Source organism: Salvia miltiorrhiza, chromosome 7 (assembly GCF_028751815.1).
Source record: "Salvia miltiorrhiza cultivar Shanhuang (shh) chromosome 7, IMPLAD_Smil_shh, whole genome shotgun sequence".
In the NCBI taxonomy this organism is placed as follows: Eukaryota; Viridiplantae; Streptophyta; class Magnoliopsida; order Lamiales; family Lamiaceae; genus Salvia; species Salvia miltiorrhiza.
In genome coordinates, this window is record NC_080393.1 from 55,573,515 (window position 1) to 55,600,761 (window position 27,247).

At 34.2% G+C, this 27,247-nt stretch overlaps 3 protein-coding genes across 5 annotated transcripts; 1 reads left to right on the forward strand and 2 right to left on the reverse strand.

Moving 5' to 3' along the window:
* Nucleotides 1-27: 27 nt before the first annotated feature.
* Nucleotides 28-8,835, reverse strand: LOC130994943 (vacuolar protein sorting-associated protein 32 homolog 2-like). 3 transcript variants are annotated; one of them, XR_009091946.1, is made up of 9 exons: nucleotides 8,577-8,813; nucleotides 8,286-8,427; nucleotides 6,446-6,545; nucleotides 5,311-5,396; nucleotides 5,124-5,215; nucleotides 4,747-4,861; nucleotides 4,492-4,675; nucleotides 4,105-4,184; nucleotides 28-429 (listed from the first exon to the last, which is right to left on the reverse strand). XR_009091946.1 is itself a non-coding variant. In XM_057920140.1 (8 exons), exons 2-7 carry the CDS (start codon nucleotides 8,355-8,357, stop codon nucleotides 4,496-4,498), a joined length of 645 nt encoding a protein of 214 aa, XP_057776123.1. In that variant the 5' UTR covers nucleotides 8,358-8,427; nucleotides 8,577-8,835; the 3' UTR covers nucleotides 3,977-4,184; nucleotides 4,492-4,495. The 3 variants fall into 3 exon arrangements, 1 of the variants encoding a protein (XP_057776123.1); XR_009091947.1 differs by lacking the exon at nucleotides 28-429 and adding an exon at nucleotides 495-951; XM_057920140.1 differs by lacking the exon at nucleotides 28-429 and having other exon boundaries at nucleotides 3,977-4,184; nucleotides 8,577-8,835.
* A 4,702-nt stretch (nucleotides 8,836-13,537) lies between these two features.
* On the forward strand, nucleotides 13,538-19,432 carry LOC130994845 (clathrin interactor EPSIN 1-like). The gene is made up of 11 exons (XM_057919947.1): nucleotides 13,538-13,754; nucleotides 13,889-13,940; nucleotides 15,312-15,391; nucleotides 15,503-15,581; nucleotides 15,751-15,834; nucleotides 16,003-16,148; nucleotides 16,257-16,460; nucleotides 16,918-17,072; nucleotides 17,342-17,535; nucleotides 17,970-18,453; nucleotides 18,968-19,432. Exons 1-11 carry the CDS (start codon nucleotides 13,714-13,716, stop codon nucleotides 19,195-19,197), a joined length of 1,749 nt encoding a protein of 582 aa, XP_057775930.1. The 5' UTR covers nucleotides 13,538-13,713; the 3' UTR covers nucleotides 19,198-19,432.
* Nucleotides 19,433-23,994: 4,562 nt separating this feature from the next.
* LOC130994900 (uncharacterized) lies at nucleotides 23,995-25,907 on the reverse strand. The gene is made up of 2 exons (XM_057920028.1): nucleotides 25,756-25,907; nucleotides 23,995-25,248 (listed from the first exon to the last, which is right to left on the reverse strand). Exon 2 carries the CDS (start codon nucleotides 25,194-25,196, stop codon nucleotides 24,093-24,095), a length of 1,104 nt encoding a protein of 367 aa, XP_057776011.1. The 5' UTR covers nucleotides 25,197-25,248; nucleotides 25,756-25,907; the 3' UTR covers nucleotides 23,995-24,092.
* Nucleotides 25,908-27,247: the final 1,340 nt, after the last annotated feature.

The window sequence follows — 27,247 nt, forward strand, 5'->3', positions numbered from 1 at the left end:
GATCAAAAAAAAAAAAAAGCCTTGATAGATAAAAATAGTAAGATTAATCCCTTGATCATTTTGATAAATTGCAACTCTGGGATATCCCAAAACCCTTAATTATTTGTATCATTCAAGCTAATTTTGCTTGATTCTTATATCATGAAAAGGGTGGTGGGATTGGAGATATCCTATTCTTGAGGATAAAAATAGTCAATCATGCATATAATCAATCATTCAAAGTAAAAGCCCCCTAAAAGTTGGTCCCATGTGAGACTGAGGGCGCGACCACGACCCAAGGTGCAGCCACGCCTGACAACACGAGCAGGGCGCGAGGGCGGCTTTGGCAAGCTGTGACCGCGGTCCAGGGTATGGCATCGGAGTGCAAAGTGCGAGGGCGACTTTGGTGAAGCCGCGACATCGGCCGTGGAGTGCATTATGATATGTATACTAAAAAACGTAATATAGAAATATTATCTTCTGCATGTCAATGTTTACTTTTTATTACGACGACAATAACTTGACAAATAAACGAAAAATATAAATTTTCGTGAGTAAAAATAACAATTCTCATGAAAAAAATAATTTTTGACAGATATTGCATTTCTTCATGTCTATTACTCCCCCCGTCCCATTACAAATGTCTCACTTTCCATAATGGGACGTCCCATTACAAATGTCTGATACTTTTTTTGGCAATACATTCTCTCTTTATACTTAATATTTAAATAATGTCCACCAATCCACTTTATCTACTTTATACATATTTCTTAATCTCCGTGCTAAAAAACAATGAGACATTTGTGATGGGACGGAGGAAATATTATTTTTAATCACAACAATAATTATTTTAATTTATCCAGCATGTAACCAACGATTTGCACCGAAACTCAATTTGACCCGTATCGAGACCCACCCCCATACCGTTCTCTAACCTCGCCCAATCCGTCTCACTCACACATTTAGTCTTACCTAAAATTTTGCCATATTTTTTTAAACAATGTAAAGAAAATTTTGAACTCAATTTTTCTTGGAGAGTCGAAGTATAACGTCAAAGATTGAGAAGATTACGATTTGTGGAATTTGGATACAAAGATATTGAGAGAACAATGAACACTGTTTAATTAGATTATTCAAATGTACATAAAGGGCTCGACTATTAGTTTGTTCTTTATAAATTTAGAATTAGAAATCTACATCATTCTTCAACGTGACATACTATTAAGTTTTCGAGTTTAAAGATTTCGACTCGAAACAATTTTGTTACAATAGTAAAAGATTGAGTGTGAAAATGTTATGATTGAGATGTATAGTTACTTTCACAAAAAGTGTGAACATTAAAACATTTTTTTATATTTTTTCTAATAATGATAATAATAATAATAATGTCACGTACATACTATATGTCATGTCCTATTAAATGAGTATAACAAGTCCAAATGGACCACATAAGTTAGCTCATATTTTAAATGCATATTGTAAAAAATTGTGAGCCACACACGTCTACATTAATTGTGAGGTTGATTAATGTTTCACTTTGTTTAAGATTAAAGAAATATTTTTTCGAAAGTGACAAATTGGCTGCTTGGTACTTTATGTTATTGAATAAAAAAAGATTAGAAAAAGGAAATGGAAAAAGCAGAGAGAGAAAGAGAGGCCGACAAAAAAGATGTTTAAGTGCACAAAAATCTAAGCCTAAAAAGTACTCCCTCCGTCCACCAATCAACTACCCATTTGATGGTCGGCACGGAAACTAAGAAAGCTGAAAAAGGTGGTGTAAAAGTGGTGTAAATGACTAAAAGGGTAGTGTTAATATATTTTGATTACTTTTACTAATCTTTCACTAGAACATTATTTTAATGCCTTGACTTATTAAAGTGTTCCTTTTTTTAATAAACTATTTCTTTCTTTCTTTTTTTACTCTTTAATTAAATAAACTAAAAACTCAGAAAATAAATAAACTGGAAATAAATAAATAAATAAACTGAAAATTCAGAAAATAAATAAACTGGAATTAAATAAATAAATAAACTGAAAATTCAAAAATAAATAAATTAATTAAAATCTGAAAAATTATTTTTTAGAAAATAAATAAACTGGAATTAAAAACCATAATTAAACTGAAAAATCGAAAATAAATAAATAAATTAAAATCTGAAAAATTATTATTTTTAGAAAAGAAATAAACTTAAAGTTCGAAAATGGATAAATAAACTGAAAATTCTGAAAATAAATAAACCAGAAATTAATAAATAAACTGAAAATTTGAAAATAAATAAATAAATAAACTGAAAATTCAGAAAATAAATAAAATGGAATTAAATAAATAAATAAACTGAAAATTTCAAAATAAATAAATAAACTGAAAATTCAGAAAATAAATAAATAAACTTAAAATTCGAAAATAAATAAATTGGAAATAAATAAATAAATAAACTGAAAATTTGAAAATAAATAAAAAATAAATAAACTGGAATTAAATAAATAAATAAACTGAAAATTCGAAAATAAATAAATAAATTAATTAAAATCTGAAAAAATATTTTTTAGAAAATAAATAAACTTAAAGTTCGAAAATAAATAAATAAACTGAAAAATCAGAAAATAAATAGATAAACTGAAACTTCAGAAAATAAATAAAACGGAATTAAATAAATAAATAAACTAAAAATTCGAAAATAAATAAACTGGAAATAAATAAATAAATAAACTGAAAATTTGAAAATAAATAAAAAATAAATAAACTGGAAATAAATAAAAGAATAAATAAACTGGAATTAAATTTTTTAGAAGATAAATAAATAAATGAATAAATAAACTGAAAACTGAAAAATAAATAAATAAACAGAAAATTCAGAAAATAAATAAACTGGAAATAAATAAATGAATAAATAAACTAGAATTAAAATTTTCAGAAAATAAATAAATAAATAAAGTGAATACTGAAAAATAAATAAACTTGAAATAAATAAATAAACTGAAAATTCAAAAATAAATAAACTGAAAATTTAGAAAATAAATATACTGAACAATTCGAAAATAAATAAATTGGAAATTGAAAAATAAATAAACTGGAATTAAAATTTTCAGAAAATAAATAAATAAATCAACTGAAAACTGGAAAATAAATTTTTTAGAAAATAAATATACTGAACAATTCGAAAATAAATAAATTGGAAATAAAATTTTCAGGACATAAATAAATTGGAAATTTAAAATATCCTACTCCATTTAATTAACATCAAAATTGGATTAAGTAGACAAGTAATGGTAGAGTGTGGTGGGTCCAATTTGTAAAGTCTAGTAATTTAAAAAGTAAGGGAGGGTATATAAGTCCAAAAAGCAGAGTAGGTAGTTAATTGGTGGACAAAATTTTAGAGGCAAATGGGTAGTTGATTGGTGGACGGAGGGAGTATCAATAGTTTGAACTCACTCAGTTTAGTGGGAATGCTCTTTTGCCATCTAAATTTGCGCCAAATCTCCTCTTTTCAGGATTCTCATTCACTTCAGCCACCATTTCATTTTTATTTTAAAAAATAAATTAAATAAATTAAAATATTTCTTATTATACTAATGTGTAGGTGGCCACATCATAGATTTATTATTTTTATTTACAATCACGAGCATTTTATTGTAATACGTGGTGTTTGTATTTCATTTTCAACTGTTCTATTATAAATTTCATTATAAACAAAATAATTTTATAAATAAAAAAATTTAACCCTCATAAAAATAGGGTTAATTACGTCAAAAACCATGTACTATACCCCCATTTTCAACTTTTCCATGAACTTTTTTTTAAAATCAAAAATTCAAATAAACAAATTTAAATAACACCTAACGGTGAACTCGAAACTGAAATCTCTGTGTATTAACTACTCTACCACTAGACGCGCACACAGCTAACCGAGATTTTACATTATTCGCAGAGCTAATTTAGTGTTCATTCAGAAAAAACAAAAAGAAAAGAATAAAACAAGAATTTAGCCTAGAGGAATTAATCGAGGATTGAAATGAGATGAGATTATATCAATTTTTTTTAGACACAGATTTGTCACAATTATGCAGTTAACGTCGTAGCACACAAACATTACAAGGGTCTCTGATCAGATAGATAATGCATACCATGAATAGCAGCTGAAACTATGATAACCTTTCAATACGACGTCTTACTGTAATTTCTTCCCGACGACTCGACGCAGCAACTGCATATAGAAAACCATAAGCTATTTTTTCAAAGAACAGGTAGAGAGATATGATATGAAAACATCAAAGATTTGCAAAAACGACGGGCAATTCGTTCATTAGCTATTGTTTCACGAGTCATATTCGAGTTGATTCTCTATTAAATTGATATCCTGTTATCTGATGCCAAAGCAGCCTTCTCTGAATACCTTAATCTTCCTTATTTAGCATCTTTAGACGCGCACGCGCATTTAGATGCTAGCTCAGTTGCAATCGTTTTGTTAAGTGAGAGAGTTAGCAATTAAGAATATGGGTCAGAGAAGAGACCTCGTTAAAGGGCCATTTCCCTCTGTAATTCAGCAAGTTCGTCGTCTTCCTCTTCAACTTTGTGTGCTGGTTGCCTTCCGGCAGGCACTCGAATGGGGGCAGCAGGAGCCGTTGTTGCAGGTTGCAAAAGCTGTTCCTCCAGCTCAGCTCCTTCAAGTTCTTCAAGCTCAGCCTCCAATTCATCCTGCAGAATAAAAATGAAAATAAGATCTTCCCAAAATGGGAAACTAGGAGAAGAGGGTAACTAGGGAATACCTCATCGAAATCAGCTGCTGCACCAATTGGTGCCGACAATGCATCTTGAATTTGTTTCATATTTTCAGTCTGCTCGTTGATCTCATCCATCGTTTTGTCCACATCATCAATATTCCTACATAAACCAAAGCCAGAAGTAAAGTGAAAAGGAGAACTTTACATGTTTAACGCCAAGATGTTTCTTCAAGGTCAGTCCTAATAGATTATTTGAACTAAATTCCAATCAAATAATATTTCTTTTCCGTTTTTTTTTTTTTTTGGGGGGGGGGGAGTCTCTCCCTTCTAAAATTCACTGTAGAGAGACCTTATTTTTCAATCACAAGGGTGTTGTAACTACGAACAATTTTTCCCAGCGGAATTGTCAATAGTACACTTACGTGGCCTTCTGCATGGCTTTCATTGCAGCAGCTCCAGTTCTCAGGGCGTCGACAGTTTCTGTTGTAGCTTTTGCTCCCTCTAGCATTATCATCTGCAACAAAGGTATACTATTTTAAAGTGAAAAAGTAACCAAAAAAAGCACCATAGCAGCAGGCTAATGGAATTCATGAAACCATATAAGAGAACCTGATCATGAATGCGTAACTGAAAATTCCCCAGCTGCTCAATTTGTTGCTCATAAAGCCTTTTCCTTTTCAAACATTGTATAGCAGCTATAGACAAAATTACAAAAGAATAATAAATATAAGCAAAAGATATAATTTGGTAAAAACTTCAAGATATGGCAAAGAAACAATTTCCATAATCAATATTTACGTCCTTATAGTCTAAAATATATACCCCCCCCCCCAAAAAAAAACCCCAGCGACAAGGTATGCTGATCAAATTTAACTGTCCATACAAGCAATTAAAATAAGTAAAACTTCACTATAACCACCTTGGGAAATACTCCCTCCATCCATGATAAAACTTCGTAGGACGGGTTTTAAGACGAGGTTGTTGAGTGTTTGAGAGTGATGAAAAGGTGTTGTAATTAGTATTGTGTTGTTTTAATATGTATTGAGACTTGAGAGTGGTGAAAAGGTGAAAAAGTAAGGGTAAATGGGGTATTATTAGTGGTGGGGTATAGTCCAAAAATAGAAGAGGAAGTTTTTTTGTGGACGTTCCTAAGAGGAAACGTAGGAAGTTTTATCACGGACGGAGGGAGTAATATTCTTATATCATGTTTGCTTCAATATAGATTCATCCTCAACCAATGGCATTTCAAATTTAGAAGGTAATTTTGCTAATAAAGACATTAAGACATCTTTGACTCAGTTGGTACAGAAGGTATAAAGCGATGTGTCTGAAGATGATTGCAGAAATACTAGCCAACACACAAAAAGTACGATGCATAAATCTTTTTGCTGGGAAAACATTAAAATGATAATAAATGTCAAAAGATGAGCCTCAGAAAAACTTAAACATTAAAGAACTGACTGAATATGTATCCAAAAATAAGGTAAGATTGTAATATTGGAAAACAAACGAGTGTAGCTAGGTTTTATAATGAATTACAGAGAGGCCAGACTTTTACTAGTTCTTTCAAAGGCCAGTTAATTATTTAAAGTCGGCGGTCTCTTTAAATGTATTATCAAGAAAGAGGGGGAGCTCAACCATTCGCCAGAACCATAAGTAAAGTTTTGGTGGACAATGACCCCTAAAAACTTACTATTCAAGGAAGCTGAATCACAGGGTAAAACATAAGATGACCAAATCATACCCCTTTTATTTTTAGCTTTAGTGAATTCTTTGGCCTTCTCAACTTCTCCAGCAGCCTTTTTCAAGAGAACTTTCTCTTTTTTCTCTAGCATCTCAAGAGTCTGCATGGGCATTATGTATTTAAGACATTAGAAAAGCACTACATTGAAATATAAATCAGAAAAAACATAGGGAAAAATAGTATGATAATAGCTGCTCAACATTTGAATAACAAAACACCAGAATAACCCAGAAATATATGCTAAAATTAAGGTTTCGTAGTGGGATCATTTGCTAATCACTTGAACTGTACTATAAAAACATGAGATGGTGCATCTTGAATTCACACGACCAACCTCTGTGACAGAACAGGTCACTATAATTTCTATAATACGACGACACAACATGCAGAGAGATAGCATAGGAAGATCATGTAGCATTTTTGTTCAAAAAGCAAAGTGATAATACAAGGTAACCATAAGTAATACATTTTTTTCACACATAATTATGATTGAAAATCATCCACATCTAAAACTAATGAAAATGAGTGTTTCAAAATTCAATAAGTCAATAAGCCACACTATAATATTACACACATTCACCTAGAGTCTTTTGAAAGCCCATGCAACACAAGCAATGGGATTAGGATGCAAAAAACTTTCAAAGAGTCAACAAAAACAATTAAATATGCTAATAAAACAAATATCAAACAGAATGCAAAAATGCAGACAAACATCACACGGTTCAACAAATTCATCTAGATACATGAGAATTATATTCACACTATTTTTCTCTAAGCTTCTTGGCTAATAAATTGATAATCAAATATCCTTCACTTTGCATATCCCAATTTAGCTCCCTCCTAGTCCATCTACAGGCAATACGAGAGGATGAACGCCCAACAATGATTTTACCAAATTTTGCTTAAAAAATTGAACATTTGTCACCCAACAATTTCCACCTATGACAATATATATTTATCTCCAAACAGCTTCCTACCCCCCACCCAAGAAAGAATATATTATATAAATAAATGATAATCTCACCACCATTCATCTTGATCCAAGATAAAACGAGGGCAATTATAGGAACATCTAGAGAGAGGAGTTATGCTTCATATATTATGTGGGGTTCCAAGAACACTTGTGGATTCTCTCCAGGGAAGCAAAAGGCGGTCAAGCAAGTATTCTTTGAGCTATAAGGAGTGGTTACAAACTTATAACAAAATGCTTTTCAAAACATTTACATCGTTAGAAAGGGGAACTTTCTGTGGACATGGTCTAAGAGGATGGATTAACAGCCCAGCTAGTTCTTCTCTGTGCGAATAATGTCTCGATGGAGCTGAATAAAATGGCATCAAATGAGCCGGAAAGCATTTGAGAATGATTTTTTACAGAAGCTTCCCATTAACCAACCCGAGTAAAAAATCTGAGGGTGCACAACTATCAATGAACTTCTCTCATTGTGGCAGGACGAAACCATCAGGGATGCAAAACAAGTTCTTCGAACCACATAAGTCTAAGTGTTTTCCATCACCATCCTAAAAAACTTGTTTTTTCATCAACTTTGTTGGCATTTCCCTTTTCACGCTGGTTCCTAGCAATTCAACCTGTGATTCCTCAAACCATCGAAAGAACAGCATTTATTCACATTAAACGAAAACAGCCAAATTCATCAATACGAACAATAGTTTGGCATTGTACTAAAAACTTAGGGGAAAAAAACTTTAGATTCAGGAAATCAACTTTTAAATGATCACATACACAGAATCAACTCAATACACGGCGTTTAAGCATGGGAAAACAAAACCAAACAAAAACAAAACTAAAACTAACAATAAACCACAAGATCAAATATCATACCTCGTTCAACTTATCTAATGTTGCCAGAGCATTTGTCTCTTGCTTGGGCTTTCCAAAAATCCGCGTAAACATCGTGAACGATTTATTTACCCAAAACTACTACTATTTCCTCGCAATGAAGCAAAAATTATGTCCTTAAACCCTGAAGAGAGAATAAATTAACGCCACTTCAATCCGTGAACATTATCGAACAGATTACTCAAAATCTACAGAAATTGAACGACTAAAATTGACAGACAGCAAATAACAATCAAATAAATCTGCGTTAGAATTATCCGCAATCTTACTAACCTGAGGCTTTGGACCGACAATAATCGGCCTTGGTTTTCCCGGTAAATATGTACGGATTCAAGTTTTCGCAGCGAATTTCGATTGAACTTTGTGAATTTATACGATGAAGTAGAAGTCGTTGTTTGGAAGACTTGTTTTCTTCCGCGTTTTAGAGGGCAGTGACGCGGTGAAGTATCGGATGACTGCGCGTTCAGCGTAGGGCACACGACAGACCAATTGGATTGGGTGGTGAGCTTAACTTGGAAATTGGAATGAATTGATGGATTTTTATTTTTATAAATTAATAATATTAAATAAAGAAATTTAAAGGCTGCATCAAGGGATATTAATCTATTTTCACTTGACCAACACACACAAAAATAATTTAAATTTATCGGTATGCTGAGTTTATTGACAAAAATAATTTAAATTTATGTATCGATATATATTGTATTAGGCAAAAATTAATGCGTCGATACATTGACATTAGGGATGTCAATCGGGTTAGTACTATCGGGTTTTGGATGCGGGCTAATCGGACTGAAGATTTTTTCGGATTATAAATTTTCAATCCTAACCCTAAACGTTCGGTTTCGGGCTACCCCATCGAGCTAATCGGGTTAAAAACCATAAAAATAAAATAATTATTTGTATTTTGTTATTCTTAATGATCTAATGTATAATGTATAAAATATACATATAAATCAAAAATATAAATTATATAGTAAGCATGAAATGCAAAAATATAAGATATTGATGAAAAAAAATCAAAATTACATAACATATAAAATAAGTTGGTAACAATAAAATGTCCAACTTTGTTAAAGAAAAAATAATGAAATATCTGACAATAGTTTGAACTTATAGAATCAAAGCATCTCAAAAGTACAGAAAAGTGAAATGATGAGACTGTAATATTTTGTCGTTTTTTAATTTGTATATCTAAATATTTTATGTTAAGTATTCGGGTTTCGGGCTAGCCCATCTAGTGATGCCACCGGTTCAGGAACCGCCGGTTTCGGGCCCGAACCGACGGTTCAGGGTCGGAATAAAGTGGAACTGAAACCGGCCCGCCAGTTCTGTTGAAGGGGCAATTTTCGGGCCCTAAACCGGCGGTTCCGAGCCGGGCCAAAACCGGCGATTCCGGGCTTTTCCTTTTTTTAAAAAAAATTATTTTTATATTATTTTTTTTATGAAATTAAATGATTTGTGTTGAAATTTCAAAATTTTTTACTTTACAAGTGTTGAAATTTTTAAAAATTACTCAACTTAATAACTTATAGTCTAATAATTTTTAAATATATGTTGTGTTTTTTAAATTTTGTAATTACTTAACTTAAATAATTTTGAAATTATTCAACTTAAATTTTTTGAATAATATAATAACTTACTCATCAAAATAATTCATAAATAACGTGGAAATTTATAATAAGTTATATAAACTTGTAATATTTTTTGTCATTTTTTTAATTAAATGACTTGTGTTGAAAATTGAATTATTGAAATACAATAAAGAAAAAATAGTTCTAACACATTGACAATCAAAATAATGCATAAAAATTGATATCTTTATTGAATTTATTCTATGTACAAAAAAAATATTATACAATTTACAAGGATACAAATTACAATCTTCAAAATTGAATAAGTAAACTAACTAATACTAACTTAATAACTAATTCACTATACTAATTCCAAAATAAAGTTGTCTAAACGGGGGGGAATAACTAATTAAGGGCCGAACCGTCGGTTCAAGGGCCAAGAATTGCTGAACCGTAACCAGCCCTTTGCTTTAGGTGGTTCGGTTCCGGAACCGGCCTGTAGTCAACGGTTCGGACCCGAACCGTTGACTTTTGGGTCGGTTCCGGGCCGAACCGTCGGGCCCGGTTAGCCCATTGCATAACTAAGCCCATCGGGTTAGTCGAGCCGACCCTATCGGCTACCGAGCTATTCGATTACGGTCTAGTTGGGTTGTACTCCCTCCGTCCACGAAATGAGTACCCATATTTCCTTTTTGGTCCGTCCACCAAATGAGTACCCATTTCCTTTTTTGGTAAGTGTACCCCACACATCCCTCTCACAATAAAAGTGGGTCCCTTATTCCACTTACACACACTTAATTAATTTCTTAAAACCCGTGACACCCCCAAATGGGTACTCATTTCGTGGACGGAGGGAGTAATTTTTATCGAGTTGAAAATTTTCAACCCTAACCCTCTTAAATTGACGGGTTAATTGGGCCAGCCCACAAATTTCGGGTTGGATTGACATCCCTAATTGACAATATATAAAAAATATTGTCAATAAGGTAATTTAAATATTGTCAGTAAGGTAATTTAAATATTCTTAAAAAAAAGGGTAATTTAAATATTGAAAATATTGTCTATATGGCAATTTAATTAATATATTGAGCCCAATCTATCCATATATCCGTCTATCTATTTATACTACATTAAGGCAACTTTCAATTTCAAATCAATTTTAAAATTGAATGAAAATTTTGTAGTTATAATAAAACACAAATATTCTTGTGCAATCGGTTGCACCATACAATTAGTTTTCAGAATGACACTATTTCATTCGGAAAATTACACTTGAATATTTCCGAATGACACTACTTCAACATACAAATGACACTTGAAGATCTTCAAGTGTCATTTGTATGTTGAAGTAGTGTCATTAAGAAACCAGGTGCACGTTGCAACCGGTTGCACGTGAGAGCGTTTCATAATAAAATTGAAGGTTTGTTTATGGACTATATTTTTTCTTTTTATTTATTTATTTTTTCTTTATATTTTATTTTTTTTATTTCATTTTTAAATTATGAAATTCGACTAATTATAAGATATTTAATATGCATATCAAATTAAAGATCATGATAAGAGCATTAATTTGATGTATTTTATATAAATATTTAATTTAAAATGTAAAAGTTATATTTATTTAAATATTAAAAATTTTAAAAATTATCTCTCATCATTTTTGAATAAATCTATTTTTTTATTTTTTATTTTTGTAATTTATTATTTTTGTCTTTTATAATATCTATTTTTAATGTTGTGAATTTTCTTTGATTTTTATTTTTTCAATATTCAACTTAAATATATTCTACTAAAATTATTATATTTTTATTATATTTATACTTATGATAATTGAGTTTGTATCGATTTTATATTAATATAGAATTATAAAAATATTTTTCGTGCATTGCACATGATGCAAATGCTAGTTAAAAATGTAACTTTCAAATGGAAATCAATTTCAAATCAATTTTAAAATTGAGTGATAATTTTTAATTACAATAAAATTGAAGGATTATTTTATAAATTACATCTAAAACCCCAAATTATTAAGTTCGTATAAAATATATTTTGCATCCATCTTTTGATCCCCGAAATCGTGACGTGGCTCGCTGGATACCAACATGTAATTTTATATATATATATATATATATATATTTATATATATATATATATATAACATGACACAAAACGATGTCGTTTCGTACCATCCGCGTGAGCCACGTTACAATTTCAGGGATAAAAAAATGGACGCGGGATATTTTTTATGCAAACTTAATAGTTTGGGGTTTTAGATGATATTTCTTATAATTAAGGATATTTTTGATAAAACGGATATAGTTCGAAGTTTACTATGATATTTACCCTTAGTTTTATATTAAACTAAATTTTTTATCATGATCCTTAGTTTATGATGTATGGTAATTATTTTTCATAAAAAAATGTAATATAAATATCTTATATATAAAAATATCATCTCCCAAACTAATATTGTTGTACCATTTGCTTCTTAAACACCATGAAATTTGATTTATAAAAAAAATTATTCAATACATTTTAAATTAAAGATTTTTCGACAACAAATTTAATTTATGGTAGATTTAATCATAACTATATTTATAACGAATAAATTTTTTCTTTATGTTGAATATACTATAATTTTTTTCTTCAAATTTTTTGCATTAATTTTATTTTATTTTTGATATAATTTTTTATGATTTTATTTACATGTGCAATTAAGGAGAAAGAATTTTTAATAATTCATTTTACTACTCTACTTTTAAAAATGATAAAAAAATAATTTTAGAATTAATAAGTTATGTTAAGTTAAAGTTTTAAAATAAGTATATTTTTTTCTCTTTCCTCTGTACTATAATGAGTGTTATTTTTCTCTTTAATGGCATGTTTATTTTTTTTTCTATTATATTAATTTTATTTAGTTTTCTATTTTATTGTACTTTTAGAGAAAAAATAAGTAAATATCATGAGTTTGCGTTTACATATTTTTTTTATATAATATAACAATTTAAATGTAATATATATTGCTTCATTTTACAACTCTTATTTAAATTTTTTTTTGTATTAGTTTTAATATAACCTTGTAGATGAATAAGTAGTAGTAAAAAATATAATTATTTATATTTGTGTATTATTTATTTATTTATTTATTATGATGCGTAATACTTTATAATTATAATAATGTATAATGCTAATTTTCATTATTAAATAATTTAATTATTTAATAACTATAATTATCATTACACTTTATACAAAGTTGAAAATTTATGTTTTTTCAAATTCAAGATTTTATTGAGTAATTGATGTGATATTTTATTATATTTTTTAAAATATATTTTACATTTGTATATATTTTTACTATTTAATTTTGATATTTATTTATTTAAATATATCGTTTAACTTCAATACTCACATACACAATAGAACTAGTTATATATCGATATATAACAGTATATCACCCTAGTGTTTATGAGTTTTCGATATATTTTTTCAGCCTAATTTTGGTAGTATAGTATTGGGCTCTCTTAAAGAAAATGAAAAAGAAATCAAATATTGTTCGAGCAGCGCCATTTCAAATTTAATATTGCCGCACAAAAATCAAATTCTAACTAAAATTTCACGATAAATATTATATAACCGACTACGAATCATCGCACCCGCATTCACACACACACATACTCTTCCTTTAATCCTATTTACTCAAATCATGTTTCTCCATTATTAAATTTCGATGATTCAATTCACTTTCAATTTTGATTTTTCATCAATCTCCATATCCTCATTTCGTCGCCGATTTCCTTTGTTTTTTTCCTTTTCCTCCACTTTTAGCAGAAGCAGCCATGGATTTTATGAAGGTCTTCGATCAAACAGTTCGAGAGATGTACGTGTGTGCGCGCGCGCGCGTTGTTATGTCTTTTTTTTTGCCATTTTAATCCTGGCATGTTTCAGTTTTATTCATTTTTATTTTATTTTATATTAACATGCATGATTGTATCTGTATATACGTAAATGCAGAAAGAGGGAGGTGAATTTGAAGGTGTTGAAGGTTCCAGAGATCGAACAGAAGGTGATAGGAAAATTGTTTGCACTATTTCAGCTCAATTTCGTGGATTAATTATTTTTAGCACTGGTTTATTTATTGAATTAAGTTGTTGGATCGATAGTTTTGCCGTTTGTCAATTTGTTAGGATTTTACCTATCTGATTGTTTGATTTGGAAATGGACGAGGAGAAATGACGAGCATGCCACATCAGCATTGGTAGTTTAGTATGATATTAGGTACATTGTTTCGATAACATTTGGACTTGCCAGATGATCTTTGGTGTTGTAGTGTTCTGGTATGGGTGATAATATTGATCGAGTGTGTGTGTGAGGGCATAACTCGTAAGATTTTGGGTTACAGGTGGGTAAGTTCGAAACAATTATATCATAGGAGATACTAAAAAGATTCCTCAGACGAGTAAAGGATAGCAGGATTCATAAATACTATGAGCATCTTCTTATTGGTATTTTGTAATGTTTTAATTTACTGTTATTAAACCTTTGCAGTTAAAGAGAGTTGCAATTCGATCACCAGATAGTGGTGTTATGCATTGTTGTTTATTTGTTGAATTTGATTGGGTCTAAACTCCATATTTTAATCTAATCCAAGAATGATGTATTTTCTTCAATACTCTTGACGGTACTACCATCAAATCACTTGCCACAGTCAGTAACGAATATTTGTGTTGAAATTATGCGATTCCAAGAGCTATTGCTACTTCCCATTTCTTAAATTTGATGCTTTAGTGGCTGATATTACACAACACTTTGAGATGGAAAATGAGTTTTCACCATGCCCACAATTTTGAATTTGCTAAGAATGTGTGCCTCTTTGTGTGCGTAATAGAGCTCACATTTTTCTTGCTGCAAATTGGTTCTAATTTCTAGCAGCTCTCAGCTTTATTTCAGAGGTGATTGGTTTGTTGTTAGTACCATGACATTATACCGGTCTGTATAGTACTCTCCACAGAATTGACATGGATCTTCTTATTTTATTCCTTTCTTCCCCCTGGCACTCCAAATGGGGACGTTAGGGATGAAAAATAAGTACCTCTAAGAAATGCTGTTTAAGCACTTGTGTAATGCCAACTAGTTCCTGTGAGGAATACAAACCAAAAAAGTACAAAGAACCATCTCATGTCTCACTAGTCTATACCTTACTCGTAATTCATATGGAAGTGTTAAAGACATGCGTTCCTTACCGACATATTATTAGATAAACGTTTTGTTTGGTCATGCATAGTGCTTTACCATTCGGGTCTAGAGTTTTTCTTCAAAAGTATACTTTTAATTCGGAGATTGATGCGCTTGTAGATATTGGAGTAATGAAGTTAGTATACTTCTTACTTATTCAGCGTTTTGTCGTATTGCCATTTTGACACTCTGTTTAAGTCAGGTTTTGGATGCAACGGATGATGAACCTTGGGGTCCTCATGGCACAATATTAGCAGAAATAGCTCAGGGCACAAAAAAATAGTACTTTCACAAGTTTGCTGAACTCACTATCTTCTTATTTGTTATAAATCTGGTTGTAAAGTGACCTGATATGCCTTTGTCATATGCCTTGTCTGTTGAGCTATTATGCAGCACTGAGTGCCAGATGATTATGAATGTCCTTTGGACAAGATTGGCCGAGACGGGCAAAAATTGGCGCGCTGTCTACAAGGTAGCAGCTGGATATTTTTATGCTGGTGATTTCTTTTTTGTCTTTTACATGTTTGAATGACTAAAAGTGGCATTGGCATTTTTCTTTATCCTAGTATTTGTTCTCATCTTTGACATCGATTATATTCCTTTCAAACTTTAGGCAAAAGAATAATGTTGTTTTGCAACAGGCTTTGTCCGTTATAGAGTATCTTGTGTCACATGGATCTGAACGTGCTGTCGATGAAATAGTAGAGCATACTTATCAGATAGCGGTATGTATCTTCATTTATTTGTAACGCATATCAGTTTATTTATGTTATCTCTAGATGAATAGGATAGATCTTTAGTAAAGACTATTAGTTGATAATTGTAAAAAGCTCTTCTTTATTTATTTATTTTTTTAAATACTGATTGCTTGCTCTGATATCCAAATTCTGTAGTCTCTGTCAAGTTTTGAGTATGTTGAGCCAGGTGGGAAGGATGTGGGAATAAATGTGAGAAAAAAATCTGAAACTATAGTGGCTCTTCTAAATGACAAAGATAAAATACAAGAAGCAAGGACTAAAGCGACTGTCAATCGTGATAAGTAAGTCTGTGTGTTGACGTCAAACACTCTATTGCTTCTAAGTATCATTGTTCCTTTTCTGTGTCACTAAGGTGAGCGAGGTTTATGGTATTGTTAATTACTTTCCAGGTATATTGGACTTTCATCATCTGGACTGGCATGCAAGTCAGCTTCAGCCTCATTAAGTAGCAGGAGTAGCGATCGGTATAGAGGTTACGGTAATGCACTCGATAGTGATGCATCTAAAGATAATTATAAGGGAAAGGACCAACATGGGGAAGATAAATATTTGAAGACTACCAAATCAAAGAGAGAGCCCTCTCGCTCTGGCAGGTACGTATTCTCCTTTATCTTGATCTACTGTATGCGTGTATGGCTTGTAGAGTTCCTTTATTTTCTATAGAACATACCATGTCTGTAGCTCTTTTTATTTTCCCCCTCCCATTTCCTTTTCCTCTTTCTTGCCCACAAAAGATTCAAGCATTGCTACGCACTCAATGTTCACAATGCTTGGCATGCTGGATATCATTTTGTTATTCAAATACTTCTATTCTTTTTAAATGACTTTAGATGGAATTTCTGCACAACTTTAGTATAGAAAGCAATGTAGCCCCTTGTGGTTATTGGTCTCAAATGACATGCCTGACTCATCAGTAACTGACAAATCAAATGTGTATTTTCTACTCTCTCGAAGTAAAATGTTGAAGATTTGATTACCTGTGCTCAACTCTGGCATATTCTTTAATAACATCTTCACTTTATTCTTCTAAACCACGAGCATGTTCTGCAGCAAGAAACAAGACACTCCTGTTGCTGGCGCATCGAAAAAATCTACCACAGCTAGCAAGACGAACGTACAAACTTCAAGTTCTTCAAAAAAAGCACCGTCTAACAAATTCGATGATGATTTTGATGATTTTGATCCACGGGGGATCTCAAGTGCTAGTAAGCATTAAGTTTTTAAGTAGTCCTATTATTGTTGTGCTGCATTGTCCAAACTTTCTGTTTTTTCTAAGAAAGAGGGCAGAAGAGATAGCCCTCATTTCACCTGACTAATGCTTCAATTTATCTTACCTCTATAACTCCAGAATTTGAGAGCTATTATAGGTTGATAGCAGGCATTTGTCAACTGGAGAAAACTATGCTGATTTTCTCTGGATTTGGATGTACATTTTGTTTATTTTTATTTTTTTATTTTTTTTGCTGTTGAACAGAACCTTCTGTTGGAAGTAGCCAAGTGGATCTTTTTGCACAAAACTTTGTTGATCTTTCGGATGAACCAGTATCTTTTCCAACAGATTATTCTACCACTTCAGTAAATAATTCATCAGAAGTTGATCTATTTGCTGATGCTGCTTTTGTATCAACAAAGCCTGTACCAGATTCAGGGAAACTTCCTGCATCTCAGGTAAGGCTGCAACTGCATCCTATCTGCCAAATTTATACTCTCATCAATATACGTCTAACACAATATTATCTTTAATTGGAGTAGGGGAGTCTGAACAATTAAACTGTTGATGATCCGAACCTAAGTAGCATTAGCTAGATTAGCTATTAACAGTCAGACTGCAATTGTGGTTCCTTGTTCTTTTCTGTTGCAAGACTATTGCCTTATTTGTGCAAAAATTAGGCTTAAGATCTAGGAATTCTCTAGTAATCTTTTCTTTAATTGAAAGTTGCTCTTATGCTTTGCAATTTCCCCCATCTTCTCAGTCGTCCAGTTTAGCTCTGGGGAAGGGTATTATCGCTGTCAGAATTATGTTATAAAAACCATGAATGCATTATCTCAATTACAGGAAATCTAGAGACTTCATTTTAATCAAATATGAATCCTTTGTGCAGACCAATGTTGATCTATTTGCTTCCCATCCTGTTCCTGCTGTTTCCGCACCGATGGATCTTTTTGCTTCCCAGCCTGCTCCTGCTGTTTCCGCACCAATGGATCTTTTTGCTTCCCAGCCTGCTCCTGCTGTTTCCACACCGATGGATCTATTTGCTTCTCAGCCTGCTCCAGCTGCTTCCACCACAACAATGGATCTTTTCGCTGCTCCGGATCCAGTTCTTCACCTAGAGGAAAATTCCTCTAAACCTGATACAACCAGTAGCACATTCGATCCATTTGCAGCCATTCCAATGAGCAATTTTGATACAGATACTTTGCCGATAGCATCTGATCAGAACTCTCATGATGACGGAATTCATGCACAAATGAATTGGACTTCAGTTAACACCAACCCTCCACCCAAGAAGGAAGGGTTTCAAGTCAAATCTGGAATATGGGCAGATTCTTTGAACCGAGGGTTGATTGATCTAAACATAACTGCACGTAAGTATTTCTTACTTGACAGCTTATTTGCTGGTCTTCTCTCATTACTCTTAATCCATAGAATATGTAACTATGATGAGTGTATTATTTGTCGGTTGTATTTGTGAAAACCGTTTTGTATTTGCTGAGCCAAAAAACTAGGGCCCGGTGCAAGAATATAGCTACAAGCTTTGGCCGATAACAAGCTTTGGCAGCATCCAGATTTTCTATACTATTCGCAACTGTTCCATTGAGTTATTGAGTTATGATACCTCTAGTGATAGCTAGATTCTGGGTGCTCTATTTCAGGCTTAAGCTCTAGTGATCATCATAACTCATGAAGATTTTCATAAGCCATTTAGTTTCAATCGCATTTCTGCACTGATATCACGACACTACTTCCTCTCGTTGAAAGTCTTTGAAAACCATAGATAATCAACACTAAACCTTTTATGAATGGAATCATATTCAAATTTTGGTTATGAGGTGTTCTGATTCTTTTGCTGATACACCTTTTCATATCCAATCCTGGCAGCCAAGAAGGTCAACTTAGCAGAAATCGGCATAGTTGGTGGATTGATGGATGGATCAGAATCGAAGGACAAGGGGCCTCTGCCTTCGTTCAACATGGGAATTGCCATGGGCGTCGCATCCGGAGTAACTACACCCGAGCTATTAAAATCAACATCAGCACCGGCATTGGACGACGATTTCTTCTCCAGTCTAAGCAGCCAGCAACACCAGATTCCAAACTTCCAAAAATGAGTTTACTCTGCTACTCGACTTTAGTATTTATTTCGTGCGAATGCACTGCATTTGAATCTTGTATAGGAGGGAAGATATTTTGTTTTTTGTTTTTGTTTGTCTCTCTGTGTGTGGTTGATTGCTGGTATATGTCCCATATTTGCTCTTTCATGCTGATGCGGGTGCTGCCAAGGTTGAGGCTTGTACACATTTATATTAACTTTCTTTTATTCATCGACAGTCCATGAGTAGCCAATTCCCCTATCGATTTTGTGAGGATTTAGGGACGAGTGCTCTTCACAAACTCTCAAAATCAAAACTACAACATTGGTCTCTGAATTGTACGTCTCAATGTTTCTCTTTTGGCTTGCAACTATGTGGTATTTATAGGCGTGAGTTGGGCTCCGGAAGGCCCAGCCCAAAAGAGTTAGTTTGAGTGAGGACTCTTCTGCGTCCGAATGCATCCATAACTTGAAATCCACATCTTCAAGCTGATTTGTTCTTATCCGGACCTTAAGGGATAAGATATTTGAACTTCCATCTTTATCTGTATCTTCTGATCAGATTGCATTTCTTTCGCCCTCAATATGTCTGATATCCTTCATCTTCTGCACTCTTCTGTTCTGCTCCTTCTACCCCCGATCATCCTTAGAATGCTATTGGATTTCATGCAGTACCTCGGTCATAAACCGTGGTTACTTGAGCAACTCCAAATTAAGCATTCTATTTAAGTTTTTGTAACCTGTTACTTTAAGCACCAATTGATCTTGCATTTGTAAGGGGGTTTGAACCTGCATCCTTCAGCTTGTGTCTTAAGCACACAATCAAGTGAGCTACCAGCTCAACTTGTATTATTTCCATTCGTTTTGTTTTAGAGCATCTACATCGGCTTACTCGATGAGGCTTACTCGAGTAAGCTTCCCATCGAGTAAGCTGATGTGGAGCTAGGGGGCCTCGAGGCTTACTTGTTTAATCGAGTATGACTCAATTGGCGATATTAAAGGCGCGTGACTGTGTAAGAAGATCATTAGATGTAATCAAAGATCAATCTTCAATCAAAGATCCTTGACTATAGTTTTCTCTTTATTTCTTTCCTTATGTAATTCGGTTCTTAACCCTTTAAAGGATGACAGTAATTGTCAGAAGAACAACAAGATACCATATGTCGATACCATATTTTAATTCGGTTCTTAACCCTTAAAACATTCTCGGTTCTCCTTCTTTACTATGTCGATACCATATTTTAACAGCACGCGCCTAATTAAAAAAAAATGATTTTTTTTTAAACAAACGACTATTTTCAGCCGATTTCAATTTTTTTTTCCTTCCTTTATTCAAACGGCTCTATGACCATTTCTTAATTTTTTTCCCTTGTACTTCCTATATATACTCCCCATTTCTCCCATTTCATTCACCCCTTCACTCTTTCTGTCTATTTCTTCTTCAATTCTTTCTCTTCATACCCCATCACTTACTTTTCACTTTTCACCACTCTCAATATTAATTACAATATATTTTTTCACCACTCTCAATACACTTAACAACATTTTTTCATATTTAACAACTTTTTTTTAAAATTTGTATCACTACCTTCTAGAAAGTTCTTTTGTGGACAAAGAGAATAAATAATAGTAATGTTTCTGCGTGATATATAAATTCTTTTAACTTAAACCAAATACAAACAAATAATACTCCTTTAACTGAGCCATATCAGATTATTCTTATGCGGAAAAGCTTCATAACCACAAGTATAGGATTCTGGTAGCTCTATGGAGTGGAGTTGATGCGTATCAAGATTGTAGAAAATGCAAGGCCGCCATTGGCTCCCATAATAATATTTGCCAAAATAGAAGGCCAAAACATGTGGATATTTAACCCAACCAAGTGGCTCAAGAACTCGATCATCTTTAAGAGCCAACTGTTGAATCCTGCATTTCTCAGCTCCCAAGTCGACGTTGGGCAGCAGCGCCTTCCTCCACTCGCCCGTCTCTGCCTTCATCTCCCAAACCTCCCACGACAGATCCCCACACGCTACCAGGAGAGACAGACACCTCCCAGTTGACAGATAGTTATAGTTGTTTTCATGGTACTCATAAGGGGCTTCACTCAGTGTAATGATCTCCGTCTCCACATCCATGGTCGCGCAGCACTTCCCCCTTCCCCAGTGCAGGAAACCTTCAGTAGTCACGGGACCCACTTTGTTGAAGAAAAATCGCCTGACATGGTCGGGGAGGTGGTGAATCTCGACTTGCCTCCAGGATTCATCGACTCCGACAGTGAGCACGTCAAGACCGTAGTCCTTTCGTGTGTGTGGTTCATAGAGGAAATCATAGGTTGGTGCAATCACTTTATACGCCAAGGAAGCTGCAGAGTATGCAAAACTACAGGTGAACTGGGCATAGCATATGTCTTTACGGTGTAGCGGGAGGAGAAATAACTGCTTCGTTGCAGGATTCGCTAGTTGACCGATGTACTGACCTCTGGCGTGCAACTCAAGTGCCAAACCGTTGCAGGTAGCAAGAATCCCCGATTTGGAGGGGTGAGTTATCTCATATGTGTGGATTCCGCCGTCTGCGTCGGCTGTTACATAGAGTGGCAGAGCTTTAGCCTTTATGGGTGATAGGAGGAGTCCATAGGTAGCACCGTGCATCTGCGCGTTGATGAAGGCATGAGAATGGATAATGTGGTACCACCGCCGGCACACGAGCCTCGCTCTCTCGTAGAGATGATCGGCCGGCAAACGGAGGAGGATTTCGAACAATAGGTCTGTGGGGAGGGACTCTATATTTGTTGGCATCCCCTCTTTACACCTCCGGGAATAATAAGGCCGACTTCTATTGTATATCATCTGCTTTTATTGAATACAGATATTGTCATAACTATGCATATCAACGTCTAACCTAAATTTCAAAGATAAAAATATTTTGTCTTGAAACATATATGCATAGGGAATTTGAGGTGTAACCTAATTTTGAAAGAGAGGCATCTGCATATCAAATAAGGGAAAATATGACTGACCGATTGTCTACCAAGAATGTCGGAATGGGGATCCGAAACACTGCCGTCGGTGCAGCAGCGGCGCGGAGGCGGCGGCTTGCGGGAGGCTATTTTCAGTTGAAGCATTTCAGCTTTTCTATTTCCGGTGTAAAGCGCGGCGGCGGAGTAAATGAATTACAAGCGGTGGGCCCAAATATATGGCAACAGTTTCCCGCCAAAACCGAAAATATAAACCTAAAACCCAAAAATGGCCCATTACAGTAGACGCACCGCACCGCACCTCACTCACCCGAAAATGGAAGTAAAGGGCATTGCGTCTAAAATTCGTTTATTTCCAGAATCGGCCCGCCGCTGCAGCCATGGAAGCTTGCTTGGTGAAGACGAACCCTCCTTTATATTTCTTCTTCAATTTGCCCATTTGAAACAAATGTAGATGAAGATTTCGAAGTTATTGCTTCTTCTTTGCTTGTGTTTTTCACAGAATGAATAACAAAAGCTCTGACTTTCAAAAGCCTCTGCCTTCGTTCAACATGGGAATTGCCATGGGCGTCGCATCCGGAGTAACTACACCCGAGCTATCAAAATCAACATCAGCACCGGCATTGGACGACGATTTCTTCTCCAGTCTAAGCAGCCAGCAACACCAGATTCCAAACTTCCAAAAATGAGTTACTCTGCTACTCAAATTTAGTATTTATTTCGTGCGAATGCACTGCATTTGAATCTTGTATAGGAGGAAAGATATTGTTGTTTTTGTTTTTGTTTGTCTGTGTGTGTGGTTGATTGCTGGTATATGTCCCATATTTGCTCTTTCATGCTGATGCGGGTGCTGCCAAGGTTGAGGCTTGTACACATTTATATTAACTTTCTTTTATTCATTGACAGTCCATGAGTAGCCAATTCCCCTATCGGTTTTGTGAGGATCTAAGGGCGAGTGCTCCTCACAAACTCTCGAAATTAAAACTACAACAGTAGTGTCTGATTGGTATATTTCAATGTGTCTCTTTTGACTTACAATTATGTGGTATTTATAGGCGTGAGTTGCAACTACTCCCTCCGTCCATGAAAAAGAGTCCTACTTACCTCATTTTTTTTGTCCATGAAAAAGAGTCTCATTTAACTTTTTGAACCATCACATCATACATTTTCTCTTACATTTAACTATAAATTGTACTTTTATTCCACTTTTTAATTAAAAATGTACTTTGATTCTACTTTTTTGTACTAATAATACCCCTACAAATTATACCTTTATCTCACTTACACCTACTTTAACAACTTTCTTAAAACCGGAGCCGAACCCCAAATGAGACTCTTTTTCATGGACGGAGGAAGTATTATTTATGAGCGTTGCTCTCTTTTCAAAGACAACCATCTTCATATCCAACAAGGGAAATATGAGGGTGCTTACCGTTCTCTACTAAGAATGTCGGAATGGGGATCCACAACAATGACGTCTAGAACGCCGCGGCGGCAATGTAGGAATCATTATTATTAGGGCTATTAATAAAAAAATATATAGTCTCAACTCTGATTTCATGGTTACTTTTTAACCTAAATTTACAAAATTTATAAATATACCATGAACTTATCTAGGTTTCCTTCCACAGTTCCACTAAAATAAATATTCTATCTCCTTCAATACTACTACTCTTTCACTAAAATAAAATATTCGGACAACATGAGCTGATGCGTCTTGAAGAAATAAACTTCATAAAATATTTCTTTTTAAATGCTGAAAAACAACGGAAATTTCCTTTAAATTGCCCCCCAAAAATAACTCAAGCTATCAAATAAACAACAAATATAAATACCAAAGTCTGGACTATAATTTAAGAACAATGTTATAAATAATAATGTTTCTGCATGAACTCTTTTAACTTAAACCAAATATAAACAATAATAACAATAATACTCTTTTAACTTAACCACATCAGACTGTTCTTATACGGAAAAGCCTTACAACCTTTAGTATAGTTGTGCGGTAGCTCTATGGAGTGGAGTTGATGCGTATCAAGATTGTACAAAATGCAGTGCCGCCATTGATCCCCATAAAAATAGGCGCCAAAATGGAAGGCCAAAACCTCTGGATATTTAACCCAACCAAGTGGCTTAGAAAGAACTCGAGCATCTTTAGGAGCAAACTGTTTAATCCTGCGTTTCTGAGCTCCCAAGTCGACGTTGGGCAGCGCCTTCCTCCACTCGCCCGTCTCTGCCTTCATCTCCCAAACCTCCCACGACAGATCCCCACATGCAATCAGGAGAGACAGGCACCTCCCAGTTGACAGATAATAATAGTCGCGTTCATTGTACTCATAAGGGGCTTCACTCAGTGTAATGATCTCCGTCTCCACATCCAACGTCACGCAGTATCTCCCGCTTCCCCAGTGCAGGAAACCTTCACTAGTCAAGGGAGCCTTATCGAAGAAAAACGGCCTGACATGGTCGGGGAGGTGGTGAACCTCGACGTGCCTCCAGGACTCATTGATTCCAACAGTGAGCACGTCAAGACCGTAGTCAGTTTTTTGGGGTGGTGGCGATTGGGTAACAACGTACGGTGCAATCACTTTATACGCCAAGGAAGCTGCAGAGTATGCAAAACCATACTTGAACGGGGCATAAAATACGCGTACGCCTATAGGCAATGGTGGGAGGAGGAGTGACTGCTTCGTTGCTGGATTCACAAGGCGAGGGAGGAAGTAACATTTGGAATCAATCTCAACAGCCAAACCGTTGTTGGTAGCAAGAACTTCCCTTTTGAAAAGGTAAGTTAGCTCAGATGTGTGGATTCCGCCGTCTGTGGTGGCTGTTACATAAAGTGGCAGAGTATAACCCTTTATGGGTGATAGGAGGAGTCCATAGGTAGCACCGTGCATCTGCGCGTTGATGAAGGCATGAGAATGGATAATGTGGTACCACTGCCGGCACACGAGCCTCGCTCTCTCGTAGAGATGATCGGCCGGCAAACGGAGGAGGATTTCGAACAATAGGTCTGTGTGGAGGGACTCTATGTTTGTTGGCATCCCCTTTTTACACCTCCGGAAATAATAAAGCCCGACTTCTAATGCATATCATCTGCTTATTGAATACAGATATTGTCATATATATGTCTCATCTACTAATCAATCGATAACCAATTCACTAATTTGTATACAACTGCTTTATCTGCCCAAAACTTGAATGCTGAGAACAAGACAGCCATATGCATATCAATATCGATGTCTTTTTATATTAATCTCTAACCTAAATTTCAAATAAAAAACCTTTTCTTATGAAATACTCATATATATATGCATACGGAATTTCAGCTGTAACCTAATTTTGAAACACTGTTAACCCAAATACATGCGTTTTATCCACCCAAAACATAACTAGATATCTGAAATGCAGAGAATCAGACAACCATGTGCTTATCAAACGCATGTTTTCTTATTATTAATCTCTAACCTACATTTCACAGACAAGATCTTTACTTATGAAATGTATGCGCATGAGGAATTTAAGCTCTAACCTAATTAATTTTCAAAGACGGTCATTTGCATATATCACAAAAAGGGAAAATAAGAGGGAGAGTGCTTCAACCTAATTAAGCTCTACTAAGAATGTCGGGATGGCTGTCGTCAGTGCAGGAGGCGGTGGCTTGCGGAAGGCTGGTTTCAAACGAAACATTTCAGCTTTTTTTTTTTTTTTTTTTTTTAATTTCCAGTGAACTGTGTAAAACGAGGCGTCGGAGTAAATGAAGTAGAAGCGGTGGGTCCAAATGAATACCAGCAGTTTCCCGCCCAAATCCAAATAAATACTTCATTCGTCCATGAAAGAACTTTCTAGAAGGGAGTGACACGAAATTTTAAAAAAAGATTATTGAGTGTATTGAGAGTAGAGACAAAATTGTTGTGTGTATTGAAAGTGGTGAAAATGTATTATACTCCCTCCGTCCCACTAAAGTTGGCTACATTCGTTTCGGCACGGGAATTAAGGAGTTGTAGATTAATATTTTAAGTGTGTAGTTAATAAAGTATAAAGTAATAAAGTAAGAAATAGAAGGTGATAAAGTGAGAGAGAGAAGGTAATAAAGTGATAAAGTAGGAGAGAGGATGTGATAAAGTATGAGAGATAAGGTAATAAAGTGATAAAGTAGGAGAGAGAATGTGATAAAGTAGGAGATAGAATGTGATAAATATTTCCATTTTAGGAAAGTGGCCAACTTTAGTGGGACGCCCAAAATGGAAATGTAGCCAACTTTAGTGGGACGGAGAGAGTAATTAATATTGAGAATTATGAAAAAGTGAAAAGTAAATAATTATGAGTGGTGGGGTATAGTCCAAAAATGGGTAGGAAATTTTTTTGTAAACGTCCCAAAAGGGAAATATAGGAAGTCCTTTTGTGGACGGAGAGAGTACAAAGGATTTTTTTTTTAATTATTATTGGCGGATAAATATATAAACTTTGCAAGAATTTTAATTTTTAATATGAATTTTAAAAAATGTCAAAAAAATACATTAACTTATTGATCAGAATAATTTTAACACAAATTTTTTGGTGGTCAAATTAATGTTGACTTTGATGAATTAATTCTGAAATTTGAATAAATTAACTCTGAAATTTTATTTGAAACTAACGATATGAATTAAACCCAAACACAACTCTAAAATTTTCATTTTTCGAATAACCTTAGCAGCAAATAGAACGAAATTTGATACCTTCCATATTGGGCAACAATAGTAGCCTCGTCTAGGAAGAAGGGTGCAATTAAGCCCCCCTGATTTTTTTTTTATTTTTTTATTAAGGCCTTCGGACTTAATTGCACCTTTCTTTCGGGACTTTGGGGAGGTCAATGCGCTTTGACCGACTTTGGGGGACTAAAAGCTCTAGGGGGTGTACTACAGGGGGAATCTGCACCTTTGCCCTTTTTTTATTTGAGTAATTCTTGGAGTAATGAGTAATTCTTTGCAAATGGAGAATTTCGTGTTACAGAGAGAGATGGAGTAATTCTTTGCAAATGGGGTTTCCGATTTGGTGGGGGTTAAGGTTGGGGGTGGGGTGGGGGGACACGTGTTGGGGATGGGGGTGGGGG

What these genes read in the sequence shown, in the direction of transcription:
- LOC130994900 (XM_057920028.1), bottom strand. Translation starts at nt 25,196, where the DNA reads ATGCCAACAAACATAGAGTCCCTCCACACAGACCTATTGTTCGAAATC.
- LOC130994845 (XM_057919947.1), top strand. Translation starts at nt 13,714, where the DNA reads ATGGATTTTATGAAGGTCTTCGATCAAACAGTTCGAGAGAT. An exon ending in TTCCAGAGATCGAACAGAAG is followed by an intron (nt 13,941 to 15,311) that starts GTGATAGGAAAA and finishes TGTTTAAGTCAG; the next exon opens with GTTTTGGATGCAACGGATGA. An exon ending in GCGACTGTCAATCGTGATAA is followed by an intron (nt 16,149 to 16,256) that starts GTAAGTCTGTGT and finishes ATTACTTTCCAG; the next exon opens with GTATATTGGACTTTCATCAT.
- LOC130994943 (XM_057920140.1), bottom strand. Translation starts at nt 8,357, where the DNA reads ATGTTTACGCGGATTTTTGGAAAGCCCAAGCAAGAGACAAATGCTCTG. An exon ending in CATTAGATAAGTTGAACGAG is followed by an intron (nt 6,546 to 8,285) that starts GTATGATATTTG and finishes ATGCCCATGCAG; the next exon opens with ACTCTTGAGATGCTAGAGAA. An exon ending in TAAAGCTAAAAATAAAAGGG is followed by an intron (nt 5,397 to 6,445) that starts GTATGATTTGGT and finishes TTTTGTCTATAG; the next exon opens with CTGCTATACAATGTTTGAAA.